The sequence below is a fragment of the Fusarium pseudograminearum genome, chromosome 4, assembly GCF_000303195.2.
Source record: "Fusarium pseudograminearum CS3096 chromosome 4, whole genome shotgun sequence".
NCBI lineage: Eukaryota > Fungi > Ascomycota > Sordariomycetes > Hypocreales > Nectriaceae > Fusarium > Fusarium pseudograminearum.
The window spans coordinates 5019784-5044321 of record NC_031954.1 but is presented as its reverse complement, the minus strand read 5'-3'; the positions used below and the strand labels follow the sequence as shown (position 1 = coordinate 5044321).

Genomic DNA, 24538 nt, shown 5'->3' with positions numbered 1-24538 from the left:
ACTCATTCCTCCTGTCTTCTCTCTCAGCCCCGTCCCCGTCCCCTCAGCCGCAACGCATCTAGTCGCCCGCAGTTCCAGCCGCAATGGCAAGCTATCAGCAATATGCTCAGCTGGGCAAGAAATCCAACAACAGCTCAACCGCTGCTGGTAATTCGTCATGTAAGCAATCCACAGTGCTCTCGTCATCTTCGACTTCACGTCCTGCGGCCCCTTGTGAGAGCTGATATGCAGAAGCGGCCTCGGAACATTTTGACGAAGTTCCTTTACCAGGTTGATTTGCTTGCTTGCTGGCTTTTATGACTGATTGATGATCAACTTTGAACAACCAGACATGGGCCCCTTGTCTATAACCCAAAACTCAAAGTGCAAAACATGTGCATAATACTGGGAATGCCTCATTACGACTGGCCACGAAGATACCTGTCTCCTGCACGATATGTCACCCACAGAAGGCAAGCTGGCAAGGTTCCTGGGACCTCCAGCGTTGATGCTCATCGTTGCAAAGCTATTTACGTCTGGCGCCTAGTGCACTGCCTCCATTGCTGGTACCGAGTTGCCAAGCCACTATGGATCTCAAACGCGTCTCGTCTCAGAGTGCAATTATGCCTGGATATCAGAAAAATCCGAAGAGTCCGTATGCTGGCTGATACACTGCCTTCTACCAGCTGTTGCTCGAGATAACTTTCCTGCAATCTGGGATCTTACGGCAGTTGAGGCCTCGCTCTTACAGGGAATCGCAATACATCTTCAGCCCCAACTGGCGCTCCCAAACTGGGCCTTGCCTACCTACGAATTGGCGCTCCATGTTCCCTGTAGCAAGACCCCTGAAGAGTGTTGGGTCTCTATCCAGTATCCCCGTTGCATAATCGTTACAGTGCAATACACATCCCCTCTTGGCCGGGCTTCAGCATATTATTAGTCTACTACTACGTGGTTCTCGACCTTGCTGCGGCAAATTTAGCCGTCGCAGACTTTAAATTGGAACCGTTGCCGTCAATCAGTCTACTGAGCAAGCAAGCAAGCATTCGCATCCAACCTGGGAACTCAATCAAGCCAGCGCCCTAACGCACGCGCATATTAAACAGCCTTCCGTTTGCTGGCTTGAGGCAAAGAGGGGTTACGCCGCCGCTTCTGCAGTCATCGGCGACCGCGCCCCGTCAGCTCTTACATTTGTTCCTAAGGAACGACAACAAGGGCCCCCTTCTTTATTCGTCGTATCCCCCGACCCTCTTGCTGACATCTTACGTCCTTTTTTGCGATAGACGGCCAGCGAACCGAGATGGCTCCCCCACAGTTAGGCGCGACCTTCGTACCGGGCGGTTTCGATGACTATTATATGCCAGAAGTCGTTGCTCCCTCCCCTCAACGGTATGTTCTCTTGGCTGTCCCCCCTTAATCCCATTTTCAAATCAGTCTCCAGTTTCCATTTCCCAGATACCCATCCTCCTTTCACAGCCCGATCCTTTACACAACGTGCCAGGACCGGATGCGGTTGCAACGGTGAAAAGGTGGGGCATGCTGACGATTCTTTGTTGTTATTGTATCTAGGGTAACCCCTCAGGTCCCTCAAAATATGCAAGAGGACCTCCAACGCATGGAGCTTGAAGCCACTTCTGTTGAACCGCGATCTCAAACCGGCCCTCGTCACTCTCGAGAACCCTCGCTGTCGACTTACACCAATCCTCGGGGAACCGACCCGCCTCGGCCCCAGACTGCAACACAGGTCTCAAACGACGACATCCGCGCATACCAGTCTACCGATAAGATCACCGAGAGTCTCAGCGCCATGAGCTTCGACGCCCCCTCATTTTCACCTTTTCCCAAGGTCAAGGGCGATAACATTCCCCCAACCGACGAGGAAAAAGAAGAAATTCTTTGGAACGCGCGCAAGCACGTTCTTCACTCACAAAATGTCTCCATGCAAATTACATGGGCGCGCGACGTCCTTACTTGGGCCGACATCTCCCAAGAGTCTATGATTCGGGAATATGGTGAGAAGGGTCGTCCCGCCACGCCTCGGATAGAACACGAGCTTCGAGTCGATGCTATCAATATCATCACCTACCTTTCACAACAAGAGCACCCCGAAGCTTTATACATGCGCTCGAAATGGCTCGAATTTGGTAAATTCGGCAACCGCGTTGACAAGCGTGAGGCTTATATTGGCTACAAGCGCGCCGCAGAGCTCGGCCATGGAAGATCTGAATATCGCATGGGCATGTTGTACGAACAATCTAATGACATGTCCAAGGCCAAGGAGCACTACTACCGCGGTCTTTCTCTCAAGGACTCGGCCTCCTTGTACAGGATGGGTATGATGAGTCTTTTAGGTCAACACGGCGAGACCAAGGATTATCAGACCGGTTTGGAGCGGATACAGGCCGCAGCTGATAGCTCGGACGAAGATGCCCCTCAGGGTGCATATGTTTATGGTATGCTCATAGGACGCGATTTGCCAGACATCACTATCCCTGACGGTCTACTGCCCAACAACCCCGTAACGACTAAGATGTATATCGAGAAGTCCGCTTATCTGGGCTTTGCTAAAGCTCAACTCAAGATGGGCCAAGCATACGAACTTTGCCAATTTAGCTGCGAGTTCAACCCATCCTTCTCTCTCCATTACTATGGCCTTGCTGCTAAGCAAGGTCTTCCCGAGGCTGCCTTGGGCGTCAGTCGATGGTTCCTTTTTGGTTATGAAGGTGTTTTCAAGAAGAACGAGTCTCTGGCGTACAAGTATGCTCAGGAAGCTGCAGCCGCTAAGCTGCCTACTGGAGAGTTTGCCTTGGGCTATTACAACGAAATAGGAATTCACGTTGAAAAGAGCTTGGCAGAAGCTCGAAAGTGGTACCAACTCGCTGCAGAACATGGCAACCAAGATGCCCTCGGTCGCCTCGAGTCCCTGGACGATAATAACACTCTATCCAAATCCGATCATGAGACTACCACACTGACCCGTATCAAGTCGCAACATGGATCCCAACGAGGAAAGCGCCCCGATCGCTTCAAGCAACCATCACAACAGATGCCGACACTTAGCGAAGGCAGCGCCCCTGTCTCGCCCTCGCTGGACGGGCCAGGTAACTCTTCTCTGGGAATGCGACCTACCATCGTCTCAGAGCATGTTAATTTCCCCGATCCTTCGCGGGCTTCTTTTGTACTGCCAGCCAGCTCGACCGATAGAGCACCTGCCTTCAACGTACGATTGGATTCCAACCAGCCGCCGGCTCGACCACAGTCAGCAGCTCCCTATCCCGAGGATGACCGACCGCCGCCCCTGACTGTCCGTTCTAAGTCAACGGCACCGTACCCGGAGGACGACACTCAGACTTCTCCTCGATTTAACCAGGGCCAGCACATGGGCCCACCCTCCGATCGCGCAGCAAGCGCCTTTGGCATCAATCCTCAGGCGGGTGCTGGCCGGCCTATGCCTCAGTCCCAGTCCCTGGGTAACCTTCATCCCGGTGGCCCTGGCGGACCAGGGCGACCTGATCCTCGCAACAGAGCTGCATCTACAGGATGGGAAAGTGGCCAACAAGGTCCTGGAGGTCGCCCTTCCCCTTACCCCGAAGACAATGGCGCACAGTACCCAGGCGGCCTTCAGAAAGCTCCAACCGGCGGGCAATACTCGCCAGGCTTGCAGAACCCACAATCTCAAAACTACGAACGCTTCTCTCGAGTACCTGGAGCTAGCGGTCGTCCCGAGCGCGGGAGCTCCTTGCCTCAGGGCCAGCAGCAGCAGCAACTGCCGCAATCCCCACCCAACGCACGGCCTCCACGCACTTCAAGTGCGCAGCCGCCTATGAGTGGCGGCGGACCTGGCGGTAGGCCATCCCCAGGACCTTTCGGTGGACCTCAGGGAGGACCTCAAGGGGGTCCTTCTGGTCCGCCAAGGACTGGAAGCGCTCCCCCATCACAGTTCCAGAGACCCGACAACAAGCCGAGCCCTGCTCCTAGCGCTCAAACCATGCCCACAAAACCTGGCAAGCAGGGTCCAGCGACATTTGAAGATATGGGCATTCCGCAAGGAAAGGCGGACAGTGATTGTGTAAGTTCCCTCGTACGTACAGGAGTGTTCCAGACAGATGGCTAACTAAACCTAGGTTGTCATGTAGACCTGAGAGGTAGATGACAAAGACACAGTGGCGGAGGAACACATGAATCACTTGATAAAGAACACATAAAGCTGGGAGCGCAGGGTCATCTTTTTGGAGCCAAGCCCACAAGCGGAAACATTTGTATTGGGCTCCAAAGTAAATATTCGTGGGAACAGGCTGGTGGGGTTATGGCGCGGATGCGCTGTTTGTTTGGACATCGACTATTGTAAGTGTAGTTTCTCAATGTACTGGGTGGAAATAAAACCACGGAAAGCTCTGTGTAGATGGCGATACATTATGAATAACTGCATCCTTTTTCAAACAGTGCCTGCTTCAGAATTGTCTTGTTCGTTCGACGCCCACACAATAACATTGTCGCCGTGCTAAACAATTGAGATGCTGTTCTATCATTTAATGACGGCATGTCCAAGTGAACAAGCAGCTGGATCAACGAGCTCGATGCAGGCACACACACACACACACATACATGTTGACCCTGAGACTAGACAGAAAAGGCCAACCAATATATAAACCCGCTGTGGAACGTTGCGATTTTGGTTCTCTTGGAATTCAGACATCTTCAATCAACAACCGAGACAGTTTTTGACAGGTTTACAAACATCAGTATCAAGTTATTGAGAATACATTTCACGCATACTTCTCTCTGACATCTCTTACCAGTAACTTGCATATACCAGCAAAATGGACCGTTCTAGTCAGGACATTGACCTTGAGTCTCTTGGCTCGACTGATTCAGCCCAGCATCAACAAGTCCCAGAACGAGCAGTCTCTCGTACTGACACCAACACCGATGAAGCTGCCTTGGAAGAGTTCGAGCCGAGCATCTTGGAGCGAGCTGTGGATTCAATATGGGGTAGATTCTCATCATGCGATGGAAGCGGCCAGGTAACTCATCCTGACCGTGGTTGGAGGCCGTGGTGTATCATCCTGTCATGCCATTTGATCTTTATGAACACCTGCGGCTGGGTTAACTCTTCCGGTGTTTTCCAGATGTATTACACTGAGAACACGTCTCTTCCCGCAGGCAAGATCTCGTGGGTCGGATCTATCGGTGCTTACTTTCTCTTCTTCGTTGGGGCTCTGACGAGCTGCCTGGTCTATGCTAATACTGTTCGCTGGATCTTCAGTATAGGCATCATCCTGCAGTTCTTCGGTCTCATTCTTACTTCGGTATGTAGGGAATACTGGCAATATCTCCTGGCGCAGGGCGTTTTGATCGGCTTGGGTCACGGTCTCATCTTCTGTCCTGCTCTTGCAGTTCTCTCAACTGACTTTGCGACACGAAGGCCCCTCGAGATCGGATTTGCTGCGTGCGGAAGCGTGATGGGCGGAACCATGTTTTCAGGCATCGTGCGGCTCCTTCTCCCAAATTTGGGTTACGAATGGACGTTGGTGGTTGTGAGCTCGGTGAAGCTGGTCACCTTGGTCCTCGCGTTGATACTGGTCAAGCCGAAAGCCAAGCCTTGTCAATCCCATCCGATAATTGGGTTTGCTATGTTCAAGGATACCGAGTATATCATGTTTGTCGTCGCTTCCTTCTTCACTACGATGGGAGTTCACATTGCTTATTATTTTTTAGCATTGTATTCACGAACCGCCTTCAATGCCCCCCTCTCTTCTGAGAAATCACTATATCTGCTCGTGATCTTCAACGGCATTGGTATTGTTGGCTACTTTGCCACGTTCGTGGCAAGCCATGTCTATGGGATTATCAATGTATCAACACTGGTCACGCTAGCCGCATCACTATTCATTTACTTTTGGATAGCCGTACAAAATTCTGTCGGCCTGTACGTTTGGTCTGCATTCTATGGTATCGTTGCCGCAGCTGTACAGAGTCTTTTGTCTACGGGTGCGTCGTCGTTCACAGAGGGCCAAGACAGGCGCGGTGTGAGAGCCAGCGTGACGTTTATGATCGCGAGTATTGCGGCGCTGACTGGACCGTCCATTGCAGACGCAATCATAGAGCTACAAGGGGGCTATATGGGTGCGCAAGTTTTTGGCGGGTCGGTGACACTGTTGGGTTTTGCAATTTTGGCTGCAGCGAAGATTAGGTGGATGAAAAGAACCAGCGTTGGGTGGTTAGAAAAGATCTGAGCATCCACGGATTCTGAGTTTCGGGGATTGGGAGGAGTTGGGCGTTTGTATTTCATGATTTCCGAGTACACTAGCGATGCTGGCCATTATACGTAGTGAAGCTATTGGGTTATTTTGGGTTGTAGGTATATTGCCCTTCATGTGTAGGTATCTATCTTTCTGCCGAGATTAAAAAATATCGTTTGATGAATCTATCTGATTCCCATCTCAAGAGTGACGTAAAATGCATGTTCGCTCTATCATCCTTGATAAGCTACCTGTCTCGGCCATTAAGTTTCATAGCAACAACCTTTCCAGCCTGCTTGCCCTTCCCTCAGGGTATCTGTCATAAAGATTGACCGCCGGAAGCATAAGAGATGAAACCAGTAGGTCAGCTTATGCTACTTAGGTAGACTACACTCTTTAGGTTGTTCATTTTTGTAACCTAAGACTTAGGAGGTCAACCTTTCTGTTACCTACTAGCCTGCCAAACATACTCAATCGCATCCTCGGCCTTGTCAAGAGGCCAAGTCGAGTCAATTATATCTTCAAATGTCATCTGCGTCACGGAGATAGCGGTCAGGAACTCGTCTTGGTCATCCTTTGCGCTAACGTTGATTCAGCGTACAGGAAGGTGCCGATAAATGATGGTAGATACGAACTCCTTGAGGTACTCTGGCGTACGACCACCGAGATAGCCAACTTGGCTAGCAATTCCACCACGTCGAGTACACTTCTATCGATTGCACAAGTGAGCTACTGCCCGCCATTCTCGACCACGAGATTAACACCAGTGCCATTTAAACGAAGTACCTCCTCCTTTTGTCATTCCAGCGCATTAAACCATCGAAGCTTGAATCCAGTCAAGGTATTCAGGCAGCTTCTTAAACAACTTCTCGTCAAAGATGGTGGTTTTGAACGCCTGCTTTGTTCTCAAGCCCGCTTATGAGAAAATGCCGTCGTTCGTCATGGCGTTGAATTTGGAAGCTGTAGGGTATCCACTCGCGTTAATGAATAAGCGTACCACTTCGATTCACGATCGCCTAGTATCGAGTCTGATGTAGCAGACAAGATGGCCTCTAAGTTTTAGGGTATAAATATTAACGGCCTGAGACCATAGTCTAAAGAGCATAAACTGACTTGCTGATTTCGTCTCTTATACCTCGAGCAGCCAACACTTCTGGTATTATGAGGTAAGTGTTTTGGTTTACTGACTTACACGACCATCTCCACCTGCACCGACCAATTTGAAAATAAACCGCCGGTACATACGACTCAACGTGTCGGTATAAAAGCACGTACTGCAGAGATGGCTCGACCAATGGGATTAGAATTTCGAAGATCTTATCATATTAATAAATCCATGTGCACTGCTCTCACCGGCGAGACATTATTTTTGTGATATTTTCGGCAACACAGTTGGGATACCTGTCTGTGAGTTAATTGGTAGTGCGCCACTGCCTCGATTAAAGATGACCAGACTAACTAACTGCCGAGGATTTATTTTATAACAGATGAAGGCGAGGTAGGTACTAGGTACCTATATCAAACAATTCACACAGCCTGATGAGCCTGGAGTGTTCTGCACGAGGCCGGCTAGCTGTCTATCAGGAGGGTGACTACCTCTATGGACGACCAACAACAGTCGGCCCCCTGCAGCTGGCCAAACGTTACTTGTATCCTTCGATTCGAGTCCCCTGCATTCACTCGGTCATTGGCCTAGGCGTTTCTGCTCCATGGATTGTTTGCTGAAAAGGCTGCTTCACTCGGCTGTGATTCTTGAATGTACCTTTTTGGTTTGTATATATCGACCCACATCATTTTCAACCATCCTTGGAAACCTTTTGTAGATGTTCGCAAAAGCGAATGAATTGATTGATCATGATTCTAATTTGGAGGACCATTAACTGTGCGATTGTTGTGCTGATTTAGTGACTGATGAAAACATTAGGCCAGCTTTACTGCATATACAGCCTGGACCAAGGGGTCATCGGTATTTTCGTCCGGTTAAGCAATTTACCTAAAGTGAGTGCCAGCCGTCAACAGCTGGCAGCCGCAAAAAAAAAAAAGCATTCGCATTCACATCGACAGCCTTGGATTGTTTGTTATTGATCCCTCGGTCCCCCTCCCATCGCATTCTTCTTCCCTTCTTCTTCTTCTCCTCCAAACCATTCCTCTCTTATTTCCCCGTTGTCAACCCTGTGCTGGTATGATTTGCTCTCCTACCCTACGATCTTCACTACTAATCCTGTGCCTAGATCACTTGCATTCATCTGAGAAATCTACGTACCTTCAGCATCATGGCCGCGAGGCTGAAAAGTCAAGGCCAGCAGCGGCAGGAGCGAGCTCTATCGCTTGACGAAGCCCTCTACAACCATCTTGCTCTCCCTCCTCACCTTCCTCACAGGCAGGATTCAAACCTGACCGGCATAGAAAATGCCCTTACAGATCGTCTGCTTGCATCTGTAAAGCATCTTCAAAGCCTTCCTAATAATGGACACAGCGCCATATGGGACTCCGTCCGACGTGGCTTAGAGACCACCAAGAGTATCCACATCGGAGGTCATGTCGACCGCACTGCCCTTGCAAGAGAACTGAGCGGCCTCGGAGACTCGGATTTTTTGGCCGTTTATGTATCAAGTCAGAATTGTGCACTCTACATCCGTCGATCCCTTGAGTAAGTTACTCGCCTCCCGTCCGCAACACCCATCCCGTCCGGAGCTGTTCCCGACCCGGAGCTATCCCCCACCCGGCACGGGCCTGGGCCCACTTTCCCTTCCCTCACCCTTCCTTCCTAAAGATAGGCAGGTAATAGCAGTCATAATTTGCCTTACTGACATTTCAAACAGTCCAGTCCTTGGTGCCTCAGTAGTCTTCGAGGCCTTCGAAACTTCAGCTCGCAACGAAGATGTTCTAGCGACCGATAACGCTCTTCAGTGGGACTTCCCTGGTTGTGCAGTGGCTGTTCCGCTTGACACTTTCCGCGAGAATGGCTTCGTTTCACACCTTGCCAATTTCCTCGACAATGCATCTCGCGAAACTCTATCAGAGTTCTCCGCCCATGCACTCAAAGCTGGAGCTTCGATGCCCGAGTACCGGAACGCTTCTGAGCCCGCTCTCATATCCTCCATGCTCATGGGAATCCTCCAACAGAGCGGCCGCCGACTTGCACCAACTCTTTTGCAGAAGATGGTGCGAGATGATGTCCTATGGAGGAATGCCGAAAAGCCTTGGAGACGACTCCCGTACTGGCTTGTGTTGCGTGTCGCCATTTCCCGCTACCTTGCCCAACGTCTTGGAGGCGAGGTTGGCCGTATCGAGTACAAGTTTTTGCTGGCGCACCTCTTTAGTGAGTTCCTCAGCCATGTGCAGCGAACGAACATCGGTATAGATCGGTTAGACTTCCTCAAGAAGAAGATCTGCAGACGTCTAGTCAAGTTGGATCTTGACAACGAGAGGGCTCAAGACCCCAGTACAACTGACAGGGTCGAGTATCTGTTCTCACGCCTCAGCCCAGGCATTCAGAATGCAGTCTCAAAGGCAAACCAGTTCATTGAGGCTTCTTGGAAGCAACAGAGATTCGCCATGACCAAGACCATCCCCGTTCTTCCAAAACAAGCAACTTTTGAAGATACACGAGTGGACTTGAAGATCACTGGACAGTATTTGTACAAGATTTGGCAAGGGTTCACTCGACCTGTCAGATTTGGACTAAAGCAACAGAACACCATCAGTGTTGCAGAAGCCGCCAAGCAACACTTGAGCTCGTTCGCTCGCGAACATTTCAAGTTGATAGAAAAAGAGAGGTCTTACAACAAATTCTGTGACGACTGCGGTCCTTTTCCCCGCCCAACGATCGAAAAGGCAAGCACTTTCATCAAGGAATATCTACCACGAGCTTACGTTTACGTGGACATTCCTGAGCTCAAGAGCACGATGATCCTAAACATCATGGATCTTTGGGTTACCATGGACAAGGCCGCATGTTCACTCTATCCTATCCTGGGAGAATTCCATCCTCTTTTCCGTCCAGAGATGATTGATGTTTTAATCCTTCCCACGGTAGCCGAGATGAAGCGACTTCAAGGAGTCCAAGTCTATCTTCAAGATCGTATTGCTTCATGTAGAGGGTCGACCGTGAGCATCTTCGATGACCCGGTCCGTGGGTCTTTTGCACATCGTTTCTATGACTCGTCCGACATGTCTGATGAGATGAAGGACTTACATGAGTCAATCGAAACTTGGGCCACGAGTATGCGCACTAATAAGGAGAAGGAGTGGAGGACCAAGACCGAAGAATACGCTCGATTATCCAAAAGTGTGGATGAGAGCACGTGTCTGTACTTGGTTAATGACAACGACCCATTCGCTCTGCCTGTACACGATGACCAGAACTGTCGTCGGTGCTTCTTGAAGCGCACGATGAACAGAATTCAGATACAGGCCTACGAACATCCTCTGCCTTCCGATCCGTTCGTCGCAAAGGCTGTGATTTTTGAGCTCCTCTGTCCCCAGACTTTGGCGACCTATCGAGATGTAACCTGGACTATCATGTCGTACCTGGCTATGCCAGCGGAGGAAGGCATTGAACCAAAGTGTTGGGCTCGGGAATATCAGCAATTGCATCAATTTTCTAACAACTCATCCATGAGTTGCTCTCTGGCATCCGTCACCAAGCCATGTAAGTTCAGACTGTAGTCCCTTTCCTAAGACCTCCACATTGTCTTCATTTATGAATTTGTCAAACCTATGCTTACAATGGTGGCGCATTTAGTCCTCACAACACATTATGCCACTTTGAGATTCCCCGTTGAATGGGATGATGGTCGATCAGGGGTTTGTCGGCCAAACGGACTGAAGTTGACCTATTGTGATGATCGCTCGAAGCGGTGGCCCAGTCGCCGAGGACACCTTAGCTTCTTACAACATGTAAAGCTTCAGATCCCTCGCTCACCACAATCCACGTTCTCTCAGATCATACAAGACACCTCCGCCAAGAGTATCTATGGAGCCTCATCCTACGAGATCATGGCAACAGCATCGAGATGTCCTCAGGGAATCAATGTGCATGAGTACCTTGCATTTCAGACAGTTGCTTCAGGCAAGTCTAGGCGTTGGTTGTCGATCCTCACGGAGCTGGCATCTGCCAACTTGAACTTTTCTAATGATGCAACTGTGATGCTTCTGTGTCATCTAGCTATCCAGTGTGGCCCCTTGGACAGTACCGGAAGTACTTTCAGACTTATTCACGAAGTATTCCATGACCCGACATTCTGTATGAGGTTCCTCGAACAGCTCTCGTTTCGCCTCGACAGTCTGTCCGCCAACTGGAGAGAAACCCATCTGATGGAGCTGATCATCACTTTCACGATTCGCACATTGGACTTTGCATGGGAAGCCAATATGCCTAGCATCGCCGATGGCGCAATTTCTCTCCTCTTGCGAGCCAGAGCTACCTGCGTCCGCTGGTTCAAACTTCTCCGTGTCGAATCTTACAAGTTTGTAGACGCTGAAACAGCCCAGCGATTCCAGCAATATGCATTGTGGGCTGCCATTTTGTGCAAGCGCACATTTACTCCTCTGGCACATGGACCACTGGGACTGGATGCCACTGCTCTGGAGACTTACATTCAAAGCAGCATTATGCTGAACGACAATCTTGTAGTCAAACTAGAAGCTCTACCACAGATCCTCCAACATGCCATCATTCGGGATATTCGACTTTCATACCGTGTTTCTGGGTTGGTATCCGAATCTATCCTTCAGAATCCCGAGGCCTTCCGCCTTTCGCTTCGGGAAATGTGGCCAGAAGAGGAGGGATGTGCTAGGACGTTCAATGAACTGAAACTGGACCCCGAAGCGCCACGTTGGATCTCTTGTCGCACCAGAGTAGGCGAGGCTCTCGATACTGTGGACCAGATGGTCTTCTATAACTTTGTGCAAGGGACCTTGCTTGTGGACGGTCGTCCGATGGGGGTGAGTCTATTCTAATCGCTCGACCAGAAGGGGGAAGGAATAGGATCCCAGAGAAAACCTCCTGGCATGTTACGCCTAACTCTATGGTTCTTTTGCCTCATGAATTCTCATTCAACCCCTTCGCGTTCGACTTATAACTGCAGTTGACTCCATAATGCTAACTTGCTTCACAGAAACTTCCACAAGACCCAAATCATGCAGTCGTATTGGAGGAGCTTTTTGGAAACCAATCTCTTATGACGTTCCCGTCAAACCGTCCCGCAATGCAATATAGTCTCTGCGTAACCCCTCGCCATTACCAAGTTCATGTCGGCTATAGCGAAACGGGGGAAATACTCGTGAGAGCCTTCCGCAAGCCATATTCATTGCAGCTCATACCTCGAGAGAAGTTCCGTAATGGCATTCATTCCGACTTACCAGGCCCATTAGTGGATGATTGCTTCCACTGGCTGTAAGTCTACCCCATTGCAGAATATCACGATACTTCCCACAGTTTGACTAACAAATATAGGAATCTAAGGAATGGCGAGGTCTTGATAACCAGAAAAACGAGGCCCTGGCCGGAAAGTGACTTCAAGTTCTTCGTCCTTAGTATTCAAGATTCCACCTGTACTAGAAAACGACTTTACAAGGGGAAACCGGCTAAAGACTATGTGATCAACACTTACAGTCCGCTGTTCAACCGTGTCACTAGAATCCTCGACTCTCTTGAGGATCGTGACCAGATTCTAGTGTACCAACCTGAAGGCCGTAACCTTGCCGTTGAACTTCGAAGACTGAACCTTACTTTTCATACAAACAAGAACCGACTACTTCAGTCACCTCAACTGCAGTGCCAGATTGACGAAAACCAGGATGCTGGGACCTGGTACGGCCTACGCAGCAAGCTAGTATGTACTAGCCTTACCAACCCTATGCATAGGTCTATCTTGGTGCCCTTGGGTCACCTGGTTGCGCAGTCGGACGGATGTCATGTTACGGTGAGATTTACGGCGACAGGCAAGTATGGTAGGTTCAACATCAACACAACTTTGGGGAGGATTGACTGCGCACCGGAGCCTACGCTGGTGTTCACTAAGGCGCTCCTTCATGCCTGCACCTCGTTTCTTTTGCCAGACCCTTTGACGGGTCGCACTGGAACTGAGGAAGCAATTCAGTGGCTCCAAGCAGGTATTTCACAACCATGGACACCACTCACGCCCCCTTCCATGGCTGTGTTGCGGAGGATTGCTCAACTAACGCCTCAGAGAGTCTATTACCCCCAAGAACTCAAAGTAATGCGAACAGATTACTGGATTGACGAGTTACCTCTGAGACTACAAAGCTCTGCCTTCCGACCTATAGTGGACCGGATCCTAGAGGGTTCTGCAACTTTGGCGATATTCGCAACAAAGGACCAAGCTGCCATTGAACAACCTGAGTTACCTCCTGCTGGTGAGCCACACCTACACGCACGGGTAATGTTGCGACAAGAAGCTGTTGAAAGATATTTGGAAAGTGCTTCCAGTCGTGCGCAACCCGTAAATCGCCACTATGCGTCTCGAGACCGACCTACTGTCAACAACATCATGCATCGCAACGTGCTCGAGGTTACTCACTTGATCCGTCAGTGGCCAAAGAACTTCAAGACTACGGATGGATTGGCCCAAATACTCTCACAAGGCGGGACTATTGGCGGGTTTGTGGCTCCTTTGGATGCGACCTCTCTCAATGAGAAGCTGAAGGTTGACATTCTTCAATCGTGGGGGTCGCTAGTCCGATTTGCTCGCGAGGCGGCTGTTGACCGTTACAAGTTGATGTACCTACTTGGGCCAATGTCATTCCATCTGGATGCAAACATGCCACTTCTGAGAACTTTGGTTGCATCTGCAGTCTTTGCAGATCTCAATGATCTTGACCTCCCACAGTGGGAGGAGTTCGAACATTTTCAACCAAACCAGACGCCACAGCTTGACTATGTCCTCCAACTTCTCAAACCCTATAAAGTCGCCCCGGCAGAGAGTGTTGCCGCGGGACTGGGACAATACTCAAGTGGCAAGGTTCTGAGAAAGTTGCAGATCGAGCGTGCTAAACATGAATCCAAGGTGGAAGAAGACTGCAAGTTCTTCGCCAATCACCTTCTGAGCCAGTGGCCATGCTTAGAGCCTACTGTAAGCGGCCTGGAACGTTCACTCCTGATCGATATCGGGCCTGCTTTGGAGGCTATCCGCCCAGAATGGAGACGCCTGTTCATGAACAGAGACTTAGCCGAACATGTGAAAGAAGTCCAAGCTATTCTTGACAGACGTACACTGGATGAGAGGTACGAACCTCCCCCAGTGCCTTCCTCGGAGGAGGTTTACACCGTGAGGATACGGGGAGGCGAGCTCGTGGACTTGCGTCAACTACTGGCGAAACCGTACCACATTGTCAAGGTGACTACTGGAGAAAATACCACTCCGACGGAATGCCGTGGATCAACAGAACGGCCTTTTCTGAGCGAAAACGACTTTATCCAACGTTTTGGTAACTTTGCATGGAATAGTAACAGAGGTACAGGTGCAGGATCTGTTGCCAATGGACGGAGGTTTGGCATTGCAAAGACTGGCGCAAATTTGTTCCCTACAGGCCGGCAAGTGACTGAGTCCGCCGCAAAACTGCGAACGATTGCCCAGCGCTTGGGCTCCTCCAAGTCGGCAGTTAGACGCCGCTACGCCGATGATTTCCAGCAAAGCTTGAATGCATTTGAGCGGCTTGATACCTCGCAACGATTTACTGGCGTCATGCAGACACGGGATGCTGCTATCTCACTGAGTTCCAAAACTATCGAAGACGGGTTCTATGCCATCAGCTCAGCCCTAAATGTGCCGAGTCAAGTTTGTTCACAGAGACGCATCTTCTGGCTTAAGGCTGGAAACCTATGGCCAATTGTGATGAAATCAACCTTGCTCTCTTGCCTCGGTTCTGTAGCATCCCAGGGTTCTCACTTTGGGAGTGGAATGAAAAAGGCCCTTCTCAACATGGGAATCAATATCACCAAATACCAAAGAGAGGTTCGCCTTCATGATCTAGCGTTGAAGAAAGTATCCGGCAGGTACCACGAAGAAGACTCCAACGAGGGTCACTCAAATTGGAGCCCAGAAGAATATCCAGATTGGCTACTTCTTGAGATCGAGTCTGATATGATGATTCGCCCTGTCCAGATTGATGTCGCTTTGGCGACAATTTCGCCCGAGTCCGGATCCAACTCTGTTCTACAGATGAATATGGGCCAAGGCAAGTAATTAAAAGAACTGTTGACACGGCGTTCAGAGCAGCTAACAAATTCTGTAGGCAAAACATCTTGTATCATTCCGATGGCGGCTGCAGCTCTCGCGAACAAGAAACAGCTTGTTCGAATCATTGTACCAAAAGCTTTGCTTCAACAAACGGCCCAGCTACTGCAAGCCAGACTCGGAGGCATCCTAGGCCGTGGCATACGACATGTTCCTTTCTCCCGAAGGACACCCACTACTGAGAAGAACATCCGAGCATATCACTCTATTCATTTGGAAATGCTTAAGTCCGCAGGTGTGATGATCTGTCAGCCTGAACACCACATGTCTTTCATGCTCAGTGGCCGGCAACGGCTTCTAGATGAGCAACCCCAACAGGCAGGGCCAATGATCAAAGTACACGACTGGCTTAGCAGAATTTCACGGGATATTCTTGACGAGTCTGATTATACCCTGGCAGTCCGAACACAACTAATCTATCCGTCTGGTTCTCAGACGACAGTTGATGGTCACCCACACCGATGGCTTGTTGCTGAAGCTGTGCTTCGACTTGTTGACAACCATTTATACGATCTTTCCAATGTGTTTCCTCATTCTATTAGCGTCATTCGTCGAGCAGGTGGGGGCTTTCCCTTTGTCTTCTTTCTTCGACAGGATGTTGAGGACGAATTGGTCCGCAGACTGACGGCAGATATCTGTCAAGGTGCTGGAGGTATACTACCGTTAACTGAGCAGGTAATGCTGGCCAAGGATCGGGTTGCTGTCAAGGAATTCATCTCCTCAGCTAGACCACGACCTACAAGTATCAAACTTGTTCGCAATCTGTCGCCAGACAAGCCTAGCTTAAAGCAAACGATTTACCTTCTCCGTGGTCTCCTTGTCAATCGCATCCTGATGATGACACTGAAGAAGCGCTGGAACGTTGAATATGGCCTTCACCCTCAACGTGACCCGATCGCCGTCCCGTTTCATGCCAAAGGCGTTCCTAGCGACCAGTCCGAATGGGGTCACCCGGACGTGGCTATTCTTTTCACTTGCCTAGCATTTTACTATGACGGTGTTAATCTGTCCCAGCTTAGACAGTCTCTAGAACACATCTTGAAGTCCGACGACCCTTCGACCGAGTACGATACATGGACAGGCAGTACAGAGAACTTTCCGCCATCTCTCAAGGCATGGAACTCCATCAACGTGGATGACGAAATGCAGCTGTGCGAGATATGGAAAATCGTCCGGTACAATGGTGTTGTCGTCGATTACTTTTTGAACAATTTTGTGTTCCCACGACATGCAAAACAGTTCGAGGTGAAACTGCAATCGAACGGCTGGGATATCCCTCTGTCATCACTCGGCATCACTTCAGAGAATTCGAAGGGCCCAACGGACAAATCACTGAGTACAGGCTTCAGCGGTACAAACGACAACCGAACAATGCTACCGCTAAACATTGAACAGCAAGACTTGAACAGTCTTCATCACACCAGTGCCGAGGTTCTCACATATCTTCTTCATCCACGAAACCGGCATTGTATTTTACCACAGGACGTACAGAAGTCGAACCTTGGAAGAGCGTCTGAACTCGATCTTCTAAATTGCTTGAAATGGATGTCAATCCGTATTTTGATTGATGCTGGTGCACAAATCCTAGAAATGGACAACATTACCTTGGTCAGAGAATGGTTGAGGATCGACCACCATGCCTTGGCAGGCTTGTATTTTGATGAGGACAACAAACCTTGGATCGTGACGAGGGAAGGACGAAGAACACCACTTATTGCGTCTCCTTTTGCAGACGATCTCAGCAATTGTCTAATCTATCTAGATGAGGTATGGAAGATACTGCATTGAGTAAATCGATCATACTAACGTGAAAATAGGCACACACTCGCGGCACTGATCTCAGGTTACCTCCTGGTGCCAAAGGTGCCCTAACTCTACGACTTGGCCAAACGAAGGATCACACTGTACAGGCTGCCATGCGCCTTCGGCAGCTCGGAACAACGCAATCTATTGCCTTCTTTATCCCCCCCGAAGTCCACCAAAGCATTGCTGATCTCCAGGGCATAACTATGCACGATCAAATCGACTCGGCCGATGTGTAAGTTTGCTCTAGTATACATTCCCAGTTTATCTAACGTCTTCTTTAGTATACAGTGGCTTTTGGACAATACCTGTGACCAAATCGAACAACTACAGCCCCTGTACTACTCTCAAGGAATGGACTATTGCCGACGAATGCAAGCCGCACTAGACCATCCCAAGTTCCTAACCATCAAGGCGGAGCGAAAGTCATACGTGCAGGAGATCAAACAGGACGAGAAGCAAAGCTTGCAAAGCCTCTACGAACCAAAGACGAAGAGCCGTCTGCCCGGTATGCACACGTCGAGTAATGAGATTCTCAAAGGCTTTATTCTGGAGCTCAATGCCCGACGAAAGACCTTTCAAGACACTGGAAAAGCAGTCCACGCGTCTGCTCTACAAGAGGTAGAGCAGGAAAGAGAGGTTGCATTTGAAGTTGAATCTGTTCGACAGGTCAAGAAACCCCAGCATTATGCAGCGCTCTCCTTTCCGGGTCTCAATGCCAGCCTCGAAGCTTTTATCAGAACCGGCAGGCTCCCCGCAGACAACAACTACTTCGTCCATGTATCCCGCGCGCTTGCGAGAACTGGCATCGGTCGTAAGTTCAAAGTGCAATCCGAAGCCACAAAGTCCAAGCTTTTCGAAACAGTCGAATTCGGACGAACAATCAGGCCTCATGGCGACCTCTCCATGGATAACTTCTTGGTACGTATCACAAAGTAGTTGAGTTAAGCCTTACTGACAAAATCTTAGCGTCCTGTTAACTGGATTCTTTGGAGTTCGGTCGCTGACATCGCTGTTATTATCATACCCGAAGAGGCTGAGGCTCTGATCCCTCTCATGAGAAACCTCAATGTCAATGTTAATACACATCTCCTTGTTTATTCTGCACCAATAACCCGGAAAATGCTTCAGTTCAACGACATGAACTTCCATAGCATCCCCCCTCTGCCTACGTCTTGGAAGGCGCCAGGCTGGCTGCAGATCGAGCTGGGAATTTACAGTGGACGGCTTTATTTCGAATGGGAAGAGTACTTGTCCATGTGCGCCCTCCTTGGAATACAGGAGGCTACTACGGAAAGTGGCGTCGAAGGGGATGGTGAAAGCCTTGGAGACGAAGTCAGCCTGGAGGGTGGCGAAGTGAGTAAGCCCACTGCACGCGAACAAAAGCAGCTTGTCCAGACTCCCTTGACCTTTTTGCAAGAGTGGCTCGCAGTCCGTCGCCGAGGCCAGGACTTTGCTCACAGCCCAATGGGCTTTGTCAGCCAAGGCAAACGCCTACAAGAAGATCACATCTTCTTCAAGCAGGCCGAGCATTTCTCTATCGAATGCAATGACACCATGGCCCCACTCCCTATCAGTGTTCCAACTGATAAACACGAGCATCAAGATGATGGAGAAGACGGGGTGGACGACATGGGTGCCAATGAAGCTTGTACCGACTCGAGCGATGATGAGATCGAGTATGATGAGTCCGAGTACGGCAGCACGTCCTCGAGTGACTAAGTAAGTGCATAAAGGGTAGACAGGAACAACTCAGTTTGGGACAGAATGTATGATTGTGTAATAGATTCATTTGAACAATTCATCCTCTTAACCATGACCTGCGTGAACGAACCAGTGAATTGCCCTTCATAGTCCCAGGACTCCCAGGTTTGGGCTTTGCTACAGCATCCCCCCTATGTAGTTCATACTCGACAGTTGCTTCGCGCCCACGGGTTTTAGTCAGACCAGAAAGTATTGTTATTCATGAGAGGGCCAGACTCTTGATCATAGGCTACATATATGAGTCAGTGCTGAGACTCTGACAGATCTGCGGCGAGGAGCAGTGCGTTGCAGCAATTAACGAGAGGTCTTCAGCATTGGAACATGCCTCGATACACTCGTTAGATAATATTGATAAGGGGCTCACGCGTTACATTTCGTCAAGTTTTGAGAGAAGTACTACATTTTTATCTTGATTACTTGGGTTAAGAGTTATCCGATCATATCTGACATGATGCTCTCCCATCCATTTAACTGCCTCTCAATTAAACCCGTGTCCCAGCATGAAGCATTACACCGCCCGTCCAAGAAAATTCGTTTCAAATCGTGAAAATAATACAGAGCAAATCGCTCGACATGAATGCGCCATGTGCTGATGCAAATAAGTTGTTGTGCAATGTGACATCATTCAGTTGGCAGACTCCCACACCAGACTGTCGTCAAATCGCTTGAGCTCATACGGTGTCCATCGGTAGACACCTTGTCGTAGAGCTGAAATAACAGTCTCTCGTTTGACGACCTGAGAGGGCGCATTTGCGCGGCAAGATGCAGCGATACAGCTGTTGTCGCTCCAACCAACACGGAAATCATCTCCCCACCAGACTCGAAGGTTTGACGAGACACGCAACGTGATCAGGATTGATGAGAGGTCCTTGTACCCATCCAGGTCAACTCGGGTCAGCTGGTAACCGCCCTCAGAGAACTTGGGACAAGCAGGGACTTGCTTGGTTTCCGACCAAGCGATCGATTCTTCGGTGGATGAAGTCTCGTTCCAGCGGTAGGCTGAGATATCAAACTCACACCACTTTTCGTCTCCGCGGGCATCGCATCCAAGGTTCGCACCAAAGAAGTCGAAGCGGAAACAGGGACTGGCGGCATGAGGTCCTACACCAATCTGAGCTACGTCTCCTGAGATCGTAGTTGTAGTATTCGAAAGAGCGGGAGGGACGAACTCCACGAGCTGACCGCCAGAGGAGGGGATATATGGCTGGGGCTGTTTTGAAGTTGGGGGTGCAATAAGGAAGCCACCAGAGAACCAAATGTTCTCAACCGGGTTGAAGAGCGGTCCAGGCTTGGAGTTGTCGAACTGGATGGAGTTAGCGGAGCACAAAATGGTTAGGATAGGGGAACTTACATCAATTGTAGTGTTACCAATGCTTCCACCATCAGGACAAACAGTGGGAGAGCTGGCATCTGAGATTGTGGTCGTGGATGCGGATACGGATGTTGCACTCGACAAAGAAGTGGTTGAGTTCGACCAGGCAGTCATGGCCTGGCGACGAGCAAGCCGCCTCATGGGTACGTTGACGGTGGCGAGGGTAGTAAGAGGGTAGTTGAATGTATAAGAGGTGGTCTCGGCCTTGATGATGTTGGTCCAGGTGGAGGTCTGAACAGCAGAAAGAGGCCACAGAGTACTTTCAGTGGCAAGGGATCCATAGGCGGGCTGAGCCTGGCCATCAGGGGCACCATCTGAAGGGTTGGACACAAATGGAGGCTGAGCAGCGCCATCTGAGAAGATAGGGGCACCAGGAGGGTTGGTTATGGAGGTAACAGTCCAAGTGAGGGTTCCAGTGGTTGTACCAATCACGGATGTACCTTCTGCAGCGGCACTACCATCGGTAAGTATAGCTGACATGGAAGCATCGGGGATACCATCGTCGTATCCATTGAGGCTCGGGGTGTCTGTGGAAAGAGTAGTCCAGTCTCCGGAGGTGAATAGGGGTCCAGAAATGCCTGAGAGTGTAACGCCTGAGGTTGCACCCTGGGGAGCACTGGCTGAAACTCCGAGGGCGGAAGAGTCGCTGAAAACAATAGTCTGCACTGTTGGTGTTGGGTTGCCATCCGGGCCCAGGATCGCAGCTGTCGTGGTGGTAGTGTAAGCTCCACTAGGGTTGGGTGACGAACCAATCTGGCCGCCGCCATTGGCGGTCGTGACTGACAGGTCTGTTCCAGAAGGCGCTTCAGTAGCCACGGGAATCACAAATGTTGTGTCAACGACGGTTGGGAGGCCATCTTGTCCAATCGTAGTGTATGTGATGCAGGTGGTGATGCCAGGCATGTTTCCCTGGTTACCGTTGGATGGATTGCCTACAGAGGTCAATGGGCCAGTAACGCCACTAGGCAGGCCAGATGGAAGCGAGTCAGAGACAAATGATGGGTTGGCTGGTAGTTCGGACAGTGTATTGATAGATCCGGGTATAACCCAAGTTGTGTCGACAACAGTTGGGAGACCGTCTGAGCCAATCATGGTGTAACTTGTGCAGGTTGTGGTGTCTTGACTGCCGAATCCTCCAGATCCAGTGACAGCACCGGAGATAGGTGAAGAGATCTCGGGGGTGTTTGTGACTTGGAAAGTAGCAGGTGATGTGACGCCATTGGGAAGAGCCCCGGAGGCCCCTGAAGGAAGATCAGGGTCACCGCCGATGGTAACACCAGTGTTTACTGGACCAGAAATAACAAATGTAGAATCAATGACAGTAGGGAGACCATCAGCGCCAATAACAGTGTAAGTGGTGCAAGTTGTAACTTGGGAGGCATCATCTGGGCCAGGAGCAGTGCCCATTTCGCCACCAAGACCGGAGGAACCAACGGGAGGAAGCGCGGTGATAGTCACGAAGTCCCCAGAAAAGGCAGGGGCCGAAGCATCACCAGGGTCTCCGGATGAAGCGGTGGCAGCTGGGATGTTCCAAGTAGTGTACACCACAGTAGGATTACCATCGATACCAATCATTGTGAAACTTGTGCTTGTGATTGTAACCGCACCTCCGGGTCCATCTTCGGGTGACCCAGATGCAGTAACTGGAAAGGTAGGAAGACCAAGCTCAGACGAAATGGTAGATAGTGGGGCTTGGGGGTCAAAAGTGGCAGAGAGTTGGGATGATTCTTCGAAAGAAGGTGTGCTGAGAGGGACAACCCAGGTTGAGTCCACGACGGTGGGAAGACCATCGGAGCCAGTGATGGTGAATGTTGCGCAGGTTGTGACACCTACATCAGGTCCACTGCCAGGTAGGGATCCAGCGGGAGAGTTGGAAGGGTTCTGAGATCCTGGAATACCAGTGAACACCGGAGGAGGGATGGGAAAACCTGAAGATACCCCGCCGGGGAGTTCTGGGTTGTTGCCATTCTGGGGGGATCCTGGTGCCGCTGACGGCTGAGCATTACCTGAGACCACATTTCCACCACTGCTGATGACAGTGGGAAGTCCATCTTGGCCAATGATGGTGACATATGAGGGCGATGGCTGACCAGCACCATTTCCACCAGGAATGTTAGTGAACCAAGGAGAAGTCCCGTCTTGACCTTCAGGACCAGCTTGGGTGGTGGCTGGAAGGCTATCGCTGGCTTCTTGGGCAGGACCTGTGGAGGGAAACTGGGGCTGGTTGCCAGGAATGCCTCCGTTGGGAAAGCCGGGTGTTTGGAGAGGGGTGGGTGCCAGTGTGTTGATTCCCGAGGCTCCAGTATTTCCAGCGGATGAGCCGTCGGAAGCGCTGTCAGAGTACTGAGGAGCACCAGTGGGGCCAGAAGTTGGAGGAAAGAAAGGAGAGTCAGGGTTGCTGTGAGAATCGCCCTCGCCATCGGAGTCAGAGCCGTTGCCACTGTTCGAATTGGTCCCATCGTTGTTGCCAGAGCCATCTCCAGGACTGCTGCCATCACTAGGGCTGGTGCCATCATTAGACTGGTTTCCATTGCTGGTACCTGTGTCGCCGTTGTTGCCTGAGCCAGAACCGGAAGGGATGCCACCAGGACCCCAGATATCAAGTGTTAGGGTCGTGAAGATGGGCACACCGGAGTTCCAGGGCAATGAAGTAAATCCGGGAGGCTTGGTAGGCATAGGTGTTGGGGTATAGGATCCATCGGAATCTGAATCATCGGGCCAGTGAAAGCCAGACTCGCTCTGACTATCCGTGGGGTAAATAGTGACAACAACAGTCTTGGTAGAGCGGAGGGGGCAGGTAGGGATATCAGAGACACCAGATGGGGTGGACTCAGGAGAGCCGGGCACGTTTTGGGGGATGTTGGTGGGGAAACTGCCAGGAATGATCACAGATCCAGCACCTGGGATGCTACCTGGAGCATTGCCAGGGCCGTTGCTTGAAGAGCTCCCGGGAATAGGTTCAGGAAGATTTCCAGGACCGCCAGCAGGTCCGTTGGAGGGGAGGCCGCTGGGATAGGGACTGTTGGAGCTGCCACCGTTGGAGCTGCCACCAGGAGAAACGGGACCGCCAACGGGTCCAGTAGGAGGAAGACCATTGGAGCCATCGTCTGGAGAGCCAGAGCTGGGAAAGTTACCGGGAATGCTGCCGGGGCCGTTGGGATAGGAGCCGCTGGAGCTGCCACCGGGAGAGGCAGGACCGCCAACAGGTCCATTGGGGGGGAGGCCGCTAGGATAGGGGCCGTTGGAACCACCACCGGGAGAGGCAGGATTACCAACAGGTCCAGAAGGAGGAAGACCATTGGAGTCATCGCCGGGAAAGACGGGGCCGACGGGGCCAACACCACTGGGAACCGAGCCAGGGATAGATCCCGCAGTGTTACTTGGGTAAGGCAAGGTGTTGGGCACTCCCCCATTGTTGCCAGGGATGCCATTGCCAGAGCCGTCGGGCTGGTTGCCGATGGGGCTGCCATTGGTGTTACTGTCATTGAATGTCAGTCTAAGGTCTTGAACAGCGCAGCATTTGACTTACCCGTAGTCAGTTGCCTGAGAGGCAGAGCGGCCCAAAAGGCCGGTGGCCACAAGGACCCCGAGAGATGCGGAGATACGCATCTTGTACGAGGAACTTCACCGTGAGAAGAGAGCCGGACGATGAGAGTGTGTGCAAATGCAAGGAGACAGGCTGCTGTAAGCGGGCAGTGTAAGACGATGTGCCAGAAGCGAGCGGAGGTGTGCTTGAAGATGAACGAAAGTAAACGAGGGGAATGAGAAGGAAAGTCTTCTCTTGGTGGGAACGGAGGGTGAAGAGAGAAGAGGATGAGGATGGATGAAGAAGAGAAGAAGAAACTTGGATGGGGGTAGCGGAGGAGAAGGTGATGGATGGTCCGTGGGTTGCCTGAGGAGGGGGACGAGGCAGGAGCTCCTTCCGTCTTGAGGAACTGGTGAATTATTTGGTTGGGGATGACGCGTTGAGCATGCAATCAAAACCACGAAAGGAGGAAGGCACTGCAAGGAAAGGAAAGAGCATACAGTGGCCATGCAAATGCAATTGCAAGCGATTACCATGGAGCTCTGCCAGTATCGGAGTGTTCAAGGTCAATGTGCATTCAGGGGGGGGG

At 50.7% G+C, this 24538-nt stretch overlaps 5 protein-coding genes across 5 annotated transcripts; 4 read left to right on the top strand and 1 right to left on the bottom strand.

Moving 5' to 3' along the window:
• Positions 1-1279: 1279 nt before the first annotated feature.
• On the top strand, positions 1280-4121 carry FPSE_10787 (uncharacterized protein; the record flags this gene model as incomplete). The annotated part of the gene is made up of 3 exons (XM_009263904.1): positions 1280-1368; positions 1549-4048; positions 4116-4121. The coding sequence occupies 3 exons, from the start codon at positions 1280-1282 to the stop codon at positions 4119-4121; spliced, it is 2595 nt and encodes an 864-aa protein (XP_009262179.1).
• Positions 4122-4799: 678 nt separating this feature from the next.
• Positions 4800-6215, top strand: FPSE_10786 (uncharacterized protein; the record flags this gene model as incomplete). The annotated part of the gene is made up of 1 exon (XM_009263903.1): positions 4800-6215. The coding sequence occupies one exon, from the start codon at positions 4800-4802 to the stop codon at positions 6213-6215; it is 1416 nt and encodes a 471-aa protein (XP_009262178.1).
• A 2279-nt stretch (positions 6216-8494) lies between these two features.
• FPSE_10785 (uncharacterized protein) lies at positions 8495-15433 on the top strand (the record flags this gene model as incomplete). Its single annotated transcript, XM_009263902.1, has 5 exons — positions 8495-8871; positions 9044-10875; positions 10969-12170; positions 12344-12621; positions 12682-15433. The coding sequence occupies 5 exons, from the start codon at positions 8495-8497 to the stop codon at positions 15431-15433; spliced, it is 6441 nt and encodes a 2146-aa protein (XP_009262177.1).
• A 72-nt stretch (positions 15434-15505) lies between these two features.
• Positions 15506-19009, top strand: FPSE_10784 (uncharacterized protein; the record flags this gene model as incomplete). Its single annotated transcript, XM_009263901.1, has 4 exons — positions 15506-17251; positions 17302-17522; positions 17572-18208; positions 18257-19009. The coding sequence occupies 4 exons, from the start codon at positions 15506-15508 to the stop codon at positions 19007-19009; spliced, it is 3357 nt and encodes a 1118-aa protein (XP_009262176.1).
• Positions 19010-19676: 667 nt separating this feature from the next.
• FPSE_10783 (uncharacterized protein) lies at positions 19677-24032 on the bottom strand (the record flags this gene model as incomplete). Its single annotated transcript, XM_009263900.1, has 3 exons — positions 19677-20354; positions 20403-23901; positions 23953-24032. The coding sequence occupies 3 exons, from the start codon at positions 24030-24032 to the stop codon at positions 19677-19679; spliced, it is 4257 nt and encodes a 1418-aa protein (XP_009262175.1).
• Between the last annotated feature and the right edge of the window lie 506 nt (positions 24033-24538).